This window comes from Serinus canaria, chromosome 25 (genome assembly GCF_022539315.1).
Source record: "Serinus canaria isolate serCan28SL12 chromosome 25, serCan2020, whole genome shotgun sequence".
Classification (NCBI taxonomy): Eukaryota; Metazoa; Chordata; class Aves; order Passeriformes; family Fringillidae; genus Serinus; species Serinus canaria.
The window spans coordinates 13840375-13853195 of NC_066338.1; the positions used below are offsets into that span (position 1 = coordinate 13840375).

At 63.6% G+C, this 12821-nt stretch overlaps 1 protein-coding gene across 1 annotated transcript in view; it reads left to right on the top strand.

Annotated features, from left to right (window-relative positions):
- Positions 1-9152, top strand: part of LOC103825105 (voltage-dependent L-type calcium channel subunit alpha-1F-like) — a 10580-nt gene extending 1428 nt beyond the window's left edge. The window contains exons 2-23 of the mRNA XM_050984845.1: positions 542-688; positions 780-981; positions 2731-2889; positions 2969-3079; positions 3168-3251; positions 3634-3654; positions 3741-3869; positions 3962-4027; positions 4133-4224; positions 4682-4841; positions 4917-5044; positions 5129-5225; positions 5314-5416; positions 5500-5601; positions 5677-5807; positions 5887-5997; positions 6213-6349; positions 6436-6576; positions 6817-6959; positions 7416-7528; positions 7624-7863; positions 8904-9152. Coding sequence (XP_050840802.1) covers positions 542-688; positions 780-981; positions 2731-2889; positions 2969-3079; positions 3168-3251; positions 3634-3654; positions 3741-3869; positions 3962-4027; positions 4133-4224; positions 4682-4841; positions 4917-5044; positions 5129-5225; positions 5314-5416; positions 5500-5601; positions 5677-5807; positions 5887-5997; positions 6213-6349; positions 6436-6576; positions 6817-6959; positions 7416-7528; positions 7624-7863; positions 8904-9152 — 2866 coding nt within the window. The remainder of the gene's footprint in view (positions 1-541; positions 689-779; positions 982-2730; positions 2890-2968; positions 3080-3167; positions 3252-3633; positions 3655-3740; positions 3870-3961; positions 4028-4132; positions 4225-4681; positions 4842-4916; positions 5045-5128; positions 5226-5313; positions 5417-5499; positions 5602-5676; positions 5808-5886; positions 5998-6212; positions 6350-6435; positions 6577-6816; positions 6960-7415; positions 7529-7623; positions 7864-8903) is intronic.
- Positions 9153-12821: the final 3669 nt, after the last annotated feature.

The window sequence follows — 12821 nt, forward strand, 5'->3', positions numbered from 1 at the left end:
ACTGTCACACTGGGGTCCCACAGTGACCCCGTGGTATCTCTGTGTCCCCATGGTGTCCCACACCCCCCCTGCTGGTGGCACTGTCACACTGGGGTCTCACAGTGACCCCGTGGTATCCCTGTGTCCCCATGGTGTCCCACCCCCCCCTCCTGCTGGTGGCACTGTCACACTGGGGTCTCACAGTGACCCCATGGTGTCCCACCCCCCCCTGCTGGTGGCACTGTCACACTGGGGTCTCACAGTGACCCCGTGGTATCCCTGTGTCCCCATGGTGTCCCTGTGGCCCCTCAGTGGTGGCAGTGTCCAGGGGGTGTCTCACCTTTGCTGTCCCCTGTCCCCATCCCAGGGGGACATTCCTGGTGTACAAGGACGGGGACGTGTCCCACCCCTCAGTGGTGGCAGTGTCCAGGTCCACTGTCCCCATGTCCCCATCCCAGGGGGGACATTCCCGGTGTACAAGGACGGGGACGTGTCCCACCCCTCAGTGGTGGCAGTGTCTGGGGGGTGTCTCACCTTCGCTGTCCCCATGTCCCCATCCCAGGGGGACATTCCTGGTGTACAAGGACGGGGACGTGTCCCACCCCTCGGTCCGGGAGCGTCTGTGGCTCAACAGCGACTTCAACTTCGACAACGTCCTGGCGGGGATGATGGCCCTGTTCACCGTGTCCACCTTCGAGGGGTGGCCCGCGTGAGTCCCCACAGGCGGGCGGGCGGGCGGGCACGGGGACACCGCCACCCCTTTGGGGACACCGCCATCACCGTGTCCCCCCCCTCCCCAGGCTGCTGTACAAGGCCATCGACGCCAACGCCGAGAACCAGGGCCCCATCTACAACTACCGGGTGGAGATCTCCATCTTCTTCATCGTCTACATCATCGTCATCGCCTTCTTCATGATGAACATCTTCGTGGGCTTCGTCATCATCACCTTCCGCGCGCAGGGCGAGAGCGAGTACCGCAACTGCGAGCTCGACAAGAACCAGGTCTGGGGACACGCTGGCCCTGCCCTGTCCCCGTGGACCTGCCGTGTCCCCATGGACCTGCCGTGTCCCCATGGCTCTGCGGTGTCCCCGTTGACCCTGTCCCCATGGCCCTGCCGTGTCCCCTTGGCCGTGTCTCCAGGGTCCTGGGGTGTCCCCGTTGACCCTGTCCCCATGGACCTGCCATGTCCCCATGGACCTGCCGTGTCCCCATGGCCCTGTCTCCGTGGTCCTGTGGTGTCCCCATGACCCTGTGGTGTCCCCATTGCCCTGTGGTGTCCCCATTGCCCTGCCGTGTCCCTGTGGACCTGCTGTGTCCCCATGGCCCTGTGGTGTCCCCTTGGCTCTGTCCCTATGGACCTGCCATGTCCCCGTGTACCTGCCGTGTCCCCTTGGCCCTGTCTCCATGGTCCTGCGGTGTCCCCATGGCCCTGCAGTGTCCCCATGGACCTGCCGTTTCCCCATGGCCCTGTGGTGTCCCCTTGACCCTGTCCCCATGGACCTGCCATGTCCCCATGGCTCTGCGGTGTCCCCGTTGACCCTGTCCCCATGGCCCTGCCGTGTCCCCTTGGCCCTGTCTCCATGGTCCTGTGGTGTCCCCTTGGCTCTGTGGTGTCCCCATGGACCTGCCGTGTCCCCATGACCCTGTGGTGTCCCCATGGACCTGCCATGTCCCCATGGCCCTGGGGTGTCCCCATGGACCTGCCATGTCCCCATGGCCCTGCGGTGTCCCCGTGGACCTGCCGTGTCCTCTTGGCCCTGTCTCCGTGGTCCTGTGGTGTCCCCTTGGCTCTGCAGTGTCCCTATGGTCCTGTGGTGTCCCCTTGGCCCTGTCCCCATGGACCTGCCGTGTCCCCATGGCCCTGTGGTGTCCCCTTGTCCCTGTCCCCTTGCCTCTGTGGTGTCACCTTGTCTCCATGGCTCTGCAGTGTCCCCGTGACCCTGTGGTGTCCCCATGGCCCTGCAGAGTCCCATGTCCCCGTGCCATCTCCACGTTCCCACAGCAGCACTGTGCATGGGGCAGTGGCATGGCAGTGTCCCAACGCTGTCCCCACGCTGTCCCCATGCTGTCCCCACGCTGTCCCCCCAGCGGCAGTGCGTAGGGTGGCATTGGGATGGCAATGAGGTGGTACTGTCCCCACACTGTCCCCACACTGTCCCCACACTGTCCCCACACTGTCCCCCCAGCGGCAGTGCGTGGAGTGGCTGTGGGATGGCAGAGGGGTGGCAGAGGGGTGGCCATGTCCCCACACGTCCCCCGTCCCCAGCGCAGTGCGGGAGTGGCTGGGGAGGCAGAGGGGTGGCAGAGAGGGGCCTCCCACACTGCCCCCCGTCCCCAGCGGCAGTGCGTGGAGTGGCAGTAGGATGGGTAGAGGGGTGGCAATGTCCCACGCTGTCCCCCCAGCGGCAGTGCGTGGAGTGGCTGTGGGATGGCAGAGGGGTGGCAGAGGGGTGGCCATGTCCCCACACTGTCCCCCCCCGTCCCCCCAGCGGCAGTGCGTGGAGTGGCAGTGGGTTAGCAGTGTCCCCACACTGTCCCCACACTGTCCCCTCCCTGTCCCCCCAGCGGCAGTGAGTGGAGTGGCTGTGGGATGGCAGAGGGATGGCAGAGGGATGGTAGAGGGGTGGCAATGTCCCCACACTGTCCCCACGCTGTCCCCCCAGCGGCAGTGCGTGGGTTGGCAGTAGGATGGCAGAGGGATGGTAGAGGGGTGGCAATGTCCCCACGCTGTCCCCACGCTGTCCCCCCAGCGGCAGTGCGTGGAGTACGCGCTGAAGGCGCAGCCGCTGCGCCGCTACATCCCCAAGAACCGCACCCAGTACCGCGTGTGGGCCATGGTCAACTCCACCGCCTTCGAGTACATCATGTTCGTCCTCATCCTGCTCAACACCATCGCCCTGGCCGTGCAGGTGGGGGCACACCTGGGGGGACAGGACAGGGGGGACACCTTGGGGACAGTGCCAGACCCCACGTGTGTCCCCACCCCAGCACTACGAGCAGTCCAAGCCTTTCAACTACGTGATGGACCTGCTCAACATGGTGTTCACGGGGCTCTTCACCGTGGAGATGGTGCTCAAGATCATCGCCTTCAAACCCCGGGTACGCCCGAGGGGTGGCACGGGGAGGGGGTGACACAAGGGGGGGGGTCACAGACAGGGGGTCCTCACCGCCGTCCCCCCCACCCCAGCATTACTTCTGCGACGCCTGGAACACCTTCGATGCGCTCATCGTGGTGGGCAGCGTGGTGGACATCGCCGTCACCGAGGTCAACGTGAGTGGCCCTCCTTGTCCCCTGGCTCGGGGGAGGGTTGGTGTTTTGGGGTGGTCCTGGATGTCTGGGTCTCTCCCTGGTCCATGTCCTCATGTCCGTCTGTCTGTCTCCATCATCTCTGTCATTTCTATCTCCATCATCTCCGTCATTTTCATCTCTATCATCTCTGTTATTTCTATCTCCATCATCTCCGTCTCCATCATCTCCACAATTTCCACTCCATCATCTCCATCATCTCCATCTCCGTCATCTCCATCATCTCCATCATCTCCACCTCCATCATCTCCATCATTTCCACCTCCGTCATCTCCATCTCCATCATTTCCATCTCCATCTCCATCTCCATCATCTCCATCTCCATCATCCCACCTGCCTGTCACAGAACGGGGGCCACGTTGGTGAGGTACGGGCAGGTGTCCCCAGCTGGGGGATTTTTTGGGGGGGTCTCTGCAGGGGTTTTGGGGTGTCCCTGACCCCCCCTCCCCGCAGAGCTCCGAGGACAGCTCCCGCATCTCCATCACCTTCTTCCGCCTCTTCCGCGTGATGCGCTTGGTGAAGCTGCTCTCCAAGGGCGAGGGCATCCGCACCCTGCTCTGGACCTTCGTCAAATCCTTCCAGGTGGGATGGGGGGGACGTGCTGGGGGACACGGGGGACAGGGGACGTGGAGGGGGGGACCCCCGGCACCCCCTCAGCCCCGCTCTGTCCCCAGGCCCTGCCCTACGTCGCTCTGCTCATCGCCATGATCTTCTTCATCTACGCCGTCATCGGGATGCAGGTGAGGGGCCTGGGGGAGGTGGGGGGTCCCGGGGGGAGGTGAGGGGGGTGTGGGGGGTTTGAGGGGTGTCCCCGGCCACCCAGGCCCCCTCTCTGTCCCCCCCAGACCTTCGGGAAGGTGGCGCTGCAGGACGGGACCCAGATCAATCGCAACAACAACTTCCAGACCTTCCCCCAGGCTGTGCTGCTGCTCTTCAGGTGGGGATGGGGGCCTGAGGGGTCTGGGGGGGGTCTGGCAGGGGGTTCTGGGGCACCTGGGGTACAGCTGTGTGCCGTGGGGTGCAGGTGTGCCACGGGGGTACAGGTGTGCCCCATGAGTACAGGTGTGCCATGGAGCTACAGGTGTGCCATAAGGGTACAGGTGTGTGCCCCAGGGGTACAGGTGTCCTGTGGGAGGGTACAGGTGTGTGCCCCAGGGGTACAGGTGTGCCCCATAAGTACAGGTGTGCCCCAGGGGTAGAGGTGTGCCCCAGGGGTACAGGTGTGCCATGGGGTGCAGGTGTCCTGTGGAGGGTACAGGTGTGTCACAGGGGTGGCAGGTGTGCCCCAGAGGTACAGGTGTGTGCCATGGGATGCAGGTGTGTCACAGGGATCCAGGTGTGTGCCCCATGAGTACAGGTGTGTCCCAGAGGTACAGGTGTGCCATGGGCTGCAGGTGTGCCACGGGGGAGGCGTGGCAGGAGATCATGCTGGCCAGCCTGCCGGGCAAACGCTGCGACCCCGAGTCGGACGCGGGCCCGGGGGAGGAGTTCACCTGCGGCAGCAACTTCGCCATCGCCTACTTCATCAGCTTCTTCATGCTCTGCGCCTTCCTGGTGAGCCCTGGGCCCTGCCCCACGCCCCGCAGGACCCCCGTGGGCATCCTGACCCCCCCTTGACCCCCCCCCCAGATCATCAACCTGTTCGTGGCTGTGATCATGGACAACTTTGATTACCTGACCCGCGACTGGTCCATCCTGGGCCCGCACCACCTGGACGAGTTCAAGCGCGTGTGGTCCGAGTACGACCCCGCAGCCAAGTGCGTAACTGTCCCCTTGTCCCCAGCTGGGAGGTGGGGGACAGGTGGTCAGGTCACCTGTGACCTCCTGTGCCCCTTCCCCAGGGGCCGCATCAAGCACCTGGACGTGGTGACGCTGCTGCGCCGGATCCAGCCCCCGCTGGGCTTTGGGAAGCTCTGCCCACACCGTGTGGCCTGCAAGGTTTGGGGAGGGGTCCTTGGGGGGATTTGGGGTGTTCCTGGGGGGGGGGACCCACCCAGATTCACCCCCCCTTTCGTCCCCTGCCCAGCGCCTGGTGGCCATGAACATGCCCCTCAACTCGGACGGCACCGTCACCTTCAACGCCACGCTCTTCGCTCTGGTCCGCACCTCCCTCAAGATCAAGACGGAAGGTGAGGAGCTGGGAGGGTCTGGAGGGGACAGGGGGACAGCAGGGGGTGACAGTCACGGCTGTGTGTCCCCCCCCTCCCTGTAGGGAACCTGGATGTGGCCAACAAGGAGCTTCGGGCTGTGGTGAAGAAGATCTGGAAGAGGACGAAGCCCAAGCTGCTGGACGAGGTCATCCCCCCGCCCGAGGGTGTGTGAGGGCCGTGTCCCCTCCCCTGTCCCCTCAGACCCCCGGCTGTCCCCTGACCCCCCCCGTGTTCCCCAGAGGAGGAGGTCACCGTCGGGAAGTTCTACGCCACCTTCCTGATCCAGGACTATTTCCGCAAGTTCCGGCGGCGGAAGGAGCGGGGGATGCTGGGCGCCAACGCAGGCCCCAGCAACGAGTGTGCCCTGCAGGTGCGACACCCCCCGGGGCTGGGGGGGGGGTCACCAGGTGGCACCAGGTGACCCTCGTGACCTTCCTGTGTCCCCCCAGGCCGGGCTGCAGACGCTGCAGGCGCTGGGCCCTGAGATGCGCCGGGCACTGAGTGACCTGGAGGGGGACGAGGGCGGGGACGCCCCTTCGGAGGAGCCGCTCACCTACGCAGTGAGCCACGCCCACCGACCACACCCTACCCTTGGCCACGCCCACCGGCCTCACCTGTCCCACCCTGGCCATGCCCACAGGCCGCACCTGCCCCAAACCCACTCCGAATGTCCCACCTGTCCCATGGCCACGCCCACCGGCCACACCTGTCCAAAATCCACCCCGAATGTCCCACCTGGGCCGTGGCCGCACCCACCGATCCCCTCTCTCCGCAGGCCCCCGAGACCCTCTACGGCTCCGCCCCCGGCTCCCCCCTGCTCTCGGAGCCGCCCCCCATCCCCAGCCCCGCGCCCACCGAAGGGGAGGACCCCGCGCCCCCCTCCCACGGGGGAGCCCCCCGCCCTGGCGGCAGGTACGGGGAGGGGGGGCTGGGGACACCCCGACACCGGGCAGGGGTTCCCCGGGAAGCACGGGGGGTGCCCACGGCCCTGTGCACAGGCGGAGCTCCGACGGGGGGGACCAGGACGAGGAAGGCCCGGCCGAGGATGTGGAGGAGCCGGGAGGGGACCCGGGGGACGTCAGCCACGACGAGGAGCTGGAGAGCTCAGCACCGGCCCGGCGCCGCTGGGTCGGGGACAGGTACCGCGACCCCCGAGTCCCTTGTTGGGGGGGGGAGAACCCCTCTGGAGGGGTCCCTGCAGCTGGGGAGGGGAGGGGGGTCCTGTCAGTCCCAGTGCCAGCTGCCGGGACCCCCGAAAGGCGAGGGGTGTTTGGAATTGGGGAGGGGGCACTGGAGGGACCTGTTTTGGGAGGGGGTGATCCTGTCACCCCAGGGGATGTTCCCAGCCCCGACTGACACCCCCTCCTTTTACCCCCCAGGGCACCGGGACCCCCGCGCTGGGCGGCGGAGCTGCCCCGGGGGGGGTCTCTGCCGCTGCCCCCCCGGCACTTCGCGTTCGGCAGCGGCGCTCGCGAGGGGCAGCAGCTGAAACGGCGGCGGCTCCTGCCCCCCACCCCCGCGGGTACGGTGGGACCGGGGGGCAAAAATAGGGCCGGGGCCTCCAGTGAGACCCCCGTGATCCGAGACGGTTCCCCGGTAGCCCCGGGAGGTCCCTGGGGCTGATGGTGGGGGCAGATGACCCTCCGTGGTGCCCCGATGGGGAGGGTGGTGACCCTCAGTGGCCCAGGAAGGGTCCTGATCGGTGGGGGTGACCCCTCCCCGTGCCCACAGGTGCCCTGGAGGGTCCCTGACCAGGGTGGGGCTGACCCTTCCCGGTATCCCGGAGGGTCCCTGGCCAGGGTGGGTGACCCTGCCCGGTATCCCGGAGGGTCCCTGGCCGAGGGGGTGACTCTGGCCGGGGAGGTGACCTTGCCCGGTGTCCCCCGGTATCCCGGAGGGTCCCGGGCTAGCGTGGGTGACCTTGCCCAGGTTCCCGGAGGGTCACGGCCGGGTTCTGACCCTGCCCGCTGCCCCCCAGGTCGGAAGCCCTCCTTCACCATCCAGTGCCTGCGGCGCCAGGGTAGCTGCGAGGACGAGCCCATCCCGGGCACTTACAACCCCTCGGGCCCGCCCGGTCCCGCCCGCCCGCAGGTACTGCTGGATGTGGGACAGACAGACGCTGCGGGGGGACGGACGGGACACACTCTGACAGTGTCACCCCCGCACTGACCTCCTCCCTCCCCCAGGGCTACGGCAGCTCCGAGACCTGGCGCTTGGGGGGCTCCTCGCAGGCCTGGGCGGCCCCGGCCCGCGGGCACGTTCTGTACGCGCCGCTGATCCTGGTGGAGGGGGCACCGGCGGCGGCGGCGGCGGGCGGCAGCCTGCCCCCCCTCAACCGCTGGTACCCCCCCGCGCCGCTCCGCCTGCGACCCTGCGGGCCCCACGAGGCCCTGGCCCGGGGCTCGGCCGACAGCCTGGTGGAGGCTGTGAGTGGGGGACATGGGGGGGACATGGGGGGGACACCTGGAGGGACATGGCTTGGCCAGCAATCTGGTGACAGCCATTGGTGGGGGGACATGGGGTGACATTGCTCGCTGGCAGCCTGGTGGAGGCTGTGAGTGGGGGACATGGTGGGGACATGGGGGGGACACCTGGAGGGACATGGCTTGGCCAGCAATCTGGTGACAGCCATTGGTGGGGGGACATGGGGTGACATTGCTCGCTGGCAGCCTGGTGGAGGCTGTGAGTGGGGGACATGGGGGGACATGGCTTGGTCAGCAATCTGGTGACAGCAATTAGGGGGGGGACATGGGGTGACATTGCTCGCTGGCAGCCTGGTGGAGGCTGTGAGTGGGGGGACATGGGGGGACATGGGGGACACCTGGAGGGACATGGCTTGGCCAGCAATCTGGTGACAGCCATTGGTGGGGGGACATGGGTGACATTGCTCTCTGGCAGCTTGGTGGAGGCTGTGAGTGGGGGACATGGTGGGGACATGGGGGGGACATGGGGGGGACACCTAGGAGGGACATGGCTCAGCCAGCAATCTGGTGACAGCCGTTAGCGGGGGGGGACATGGGGTGACATTGCTTGCTGGCAGCCTGGTGGAGGCTGTGAGTGGGGGGACACGGAGAGGACATGGGGGGCACCTAGAGGGACATGGCTCAGCTGGCAGCCTGGGGGTGGCCATTCGTGGGACATGGGGTGACATTATTCGGCCGACAGCCTGGTGGAGGCAGGGTGGGGGGGACACTGGGGACATCCCATGGCTTGGCTGACAGCCTGGTGGAGGCTGTGAGTGGGGGGACATGGTGGGAACATGGGGTGACATTATTCAGCCAGCAGCCTGGTGAAGGTCATTAGTGGGGGGACATGGGGTGACATTACTCAGCTGGCAGTCTGGTGGAAGTAGTGAGGGGGACACTGGGGACACCCCACAGCTTGGTACAGGCAGTGAGTAAGGACAAGGACACAGGGGGACACAGGCACGCCCCCAACGCCTCCCTCTCACCCCCTACCACCCCAGGTGCTGATCTCGGAGGGCTTGGGGCTCTTCGCCCGCGACCCCAAGTTCGTGGCGGTGGCCAAGCGCGAGATCGCGGACGCGTGCGACATGACCATGGACGAGATGGAGAGCGCGGCCGCCGACCTGCTGACCCGGCGCCGCGGCCCGCCCGCGCCCACGCCCGCCGTCTACAGCGACGAGGAACCGCTGCGGGGGCCGCCGGCCGAGGAGGAGCTGGCCGACGAGATGGGCTGGGCCGGCGGCGTCTAGAACCCGGCACCGGGGGTTTAGAACCCGGCACCGCAAGGGAGGGCGGGCCGGCTCTAGAACCCGAGGCCGTGAGGGCGGCTCTAGAACCCGCGGGCGCCGGGCCTGCTCTAGAACCCGGCGGCTGCGAGGGCGGGCTGGCTCTAGAACCCGAGGCCGTGAGGGCGGCTCTAGAACCCGGCACCGATGTGGGGGCAATGTTACCTCAGGAAAAATAAAAAGGGATTTTTATCAGAAAGGTTTCGAGTTTTTTTTCCTCACACAAGGAGGGTTTTCCTCAGAAAAAGGGGTGTTTGCTTCAGGGATGGGGCCTGAAAAAGGTGGGGTTTTCCCTCAGGCCGTGAGGGCGGCTCTAGAACCCGGCACCGATGTGGGGGTAATGTTACCTCAGGAAAAATAAAAAAGGGATTTTTATCAGAAAGGTTTCGAGTTTTTTTTCCTCACACAAGGAGGGTTTTCCTCAGAAAAAGGGGCGTTTGCCTCAGGGATGGGGTTTTGCCTGAAAAAGGTGGGGTTTTCCCTCAGGAAACAGGGAGCCCTAAAATCCCTTCAGGGATCTCTGAAAGCCCCTCAGGTACCCCCAAAAATCCCCTCAGGGACCCCCCCCCCCCAAAATCTGCCAGGCCCAAAAATCCCACAGGGATCCCCAAAATCCCCTCAGGGAGCCCCAAAATCCCCTCAGGGATCCCCAAAATCCCCCCAACCCAAGAAAGTATAAAACTCATTTTTTATTGTTTCCTCCCTAATTTTCCCATTCCCCCTTTTTTTCCCTATTTCCCCCATTTTTTCCTCATTTACCCCTATTTTCTCCCCATTTTCCCTCTATTTCCTCCTAGTTTTCTCCTATTTTTCCTTTATTTTTCTCCAATTTTCCCCCTATTTTCTCCCATTTTCCTCCTATTTTGTTCTTTCCCCCTATTTTTATTTTCTAATTTCCCCCCCATATTTTTCTCCTATTTTTCCTTTATTTTCCCCATCTTTCCTCCATTTACCTCCCCCGATTTGTCTCCTACTTTTCCTCTATTTCCTTCTATTTTTATCCTATTTTCCCTTTATTTTCCCCATATTTTCCCCTATTTTTCCTTTATTTTCCCCATATTTTTTTTTCATTTTTCCCCCTATTTCCCCCCATTTTTTCCTCGTTTCCCTCCCCCCCATTTCCATTTTGGGATTTTCCATTGTGGATCCAGCCCCAGTTCCCAAAAATCCCCAAAAATCCCAGAAATTCCCAATTTCCTGGAATTCCCTCCCGTGGTCGAGAACTGCAACTTCCGGCTCCTTTTCCCCCCCAAAAAATTCCAATTTTGGGTAATTTTATTGAGGATCTTTGGTGAAATCAAAGTGCAAAAACCAGCAAAGGGCTGGGGCCGGACTGGGAGCACTGGGAGGGCACTGGGAGCACTGGGAGTGAACTGGGAGGGCACTGGGAGTGAATTGGGACCAGACTGGGAGGGAATTGGGAGTACTGGGAGGGCACTGGTCCCCGTTCCCAGTCCCATACTGGGAGCACTGGTTTCTCAGGGCTCCCCATCACCGTTCCCAGTCCCATTCCCAGTCCATACTGGGAGCACTGGGCCTTGCTGGTCTCTCAGGGCTCCCCATCGCCGTTCCCAGTCCCGTTCCCAGTTCCATACTGGGAGCACTGGGCTCTCAGGGCTCCCCATCACCATTCCCAGTCCCATTCCCAGTCCCATACTGGGAGCACTGGGCCTTGCTGGTCTCTCAGGGCTCCCCAGTCCCATTCCCAGTTCCATACTGGGAGCACTGGTCTCAGTCCCAGTCCCATACTGGGAGCACTGGTCTCAGTCCCAGTCCCATACTGGGAGCACTGGGCTCTCAGGGCTCCCCAGTCCCATTCCCAGTTCCATACTGGGAGCACTGGGCTCAGTCCCAGTCCCATACTGGGAGCACTGGTCTCTCAGGGCTCCCCATCGCCGTTCCCAGTCCCATACTGGGAGCACTGGTCTCTCAGGGCTCCCCATCGCCGTTCCCAGTCCCATACTGGGAGCACTGGTCTCTCAGGGCTCCCCAGTCCCATTCCCAGTCCCATACTGGGAGCACTGGTCTCAGTCCCAGTCCCATACTGGGAGCACTGGTCTCTCAGGGCTCCCCAGTCTCCCCAGTCCCATTCCCAGTTCCATACTGGGAGCACTGGGCCTTGCTGGTCTCTCAGGGCTCCCCAGTCCCATTCCCAGTTCCATACTGGGAGCACTGGTCTCCGTCCCCGTCGCCGTCCCTGACCAGCAGCACCGGCCCCAGGCCCTCGGTCAGCACCTCCAGGAACTCCAGGTCTGGGCTGGGGTCAAGGCCTCACCAGTACAAACCAGTATAAACCAGTAACCTCCCACTGCCCTCCCAGTAACCCCAGTGCCCTCCCAGTAACCCCAGTAACGCCCAGTGCCCTCCCAGTAACCCCCAGTGCCCTCCCAGTAACCCCAGTAACTCCCAGTTTCCCCATTCCTCCCAGTAACCCCAGTGCCCTCCCAGTAACCCCAGTAACGCCCAGTGCCCTCCCAGTAACCCCCAGTGCCCTCCCAGTGCCCTCCCAGTGCCCTCCCAGTAACCCCAGTAACGCCCAGTGCCCTCCCAGTAACCTCCAGTGCCCCCAGTAACCCCCAGTGCCCTCCCAGTAACCCCAGTAACTCCCAGTTCCCCCATTCCTCCCATTTTTCCTGGGTTTTGCTCCATTTTCCCCATTTTCCCCCCATTTTTTTCCCATTTTTCCCTAGTTTTTCCCCAGTTTTCCCCATTTTTCCCAAAATCCCCGTTTTTCGCCCCAATTCCGGGTGCAGCTCTCCCAGGGCCATTCCCCATTCCCATTTTTCCCAAAATCCCCGTTTTTCGCCCCAATCCGGTGCAGTTCTCCCAGGGCCATTCCCTCCTATCCATTTTTCCCAAATCCCGTTTTCGCCCATCCAGGTGCAGCTCTCCAGGGCCATTCCCCATTCCCATTTTTCCCAAAATCCCCGTTTTTCGCCCCAATTCCGGGTGCAGCTCTCCCAGGGCCATTCCCCATTCCCATTTTTCCCAAAATCCCCGTTTTTCGCCCCAATTCCGGGTGCAGCTCTCCCAGGGCCATTCCCCATTCCCATTTTTCCCAAAATCCCCGTTTTTCGCCCCAATTCCGGGTGCAGCTCTCCCAGGGCCATTCCCCATTCCCATTTTTCCCATTTTTCCCAAAATCCCCATTTTTCGCCCCAATTCCGGGTGCAGTTCTCCCAGGGCCATTCCCCATTCCCATTTTTCCCAAAATCCCCGTTTTTCGCCCCAATTCCGGGTGCAGCTCTCCCAGGGCCATTCCCCATTCCCATTTTTCCCAAAATCCCCGTTTTTCGCCCCAATTCCGGGTGCAGCTCTCCCAGGGCCATTCCCCATTCCCATTTTCCCAAAATCCCCGTTTTTCGCCCCAATTCGGGGTGCAGCTCTCCCAGGGCCATTCCCATTCCCATTTTTCCCAAAATCCCCGTTTTTCGCCCCAATTCCGGGTGCAGTCTCCCAGGGCCATTCCCCATTCCCATTTTTCCCAAAATCCCCGTTTTTCGCCCCAATTCCGGGTGCAGCTCTCCCAGGGCCATTCCCCATTCCCATTTTTCCCAAAATCCCCGTTTTTCGCCCCAATTCCGGGTGCAGTTCTCGCGGGGCCGGTGCGGCCGGGGTGGGGGAGGGGGCGGC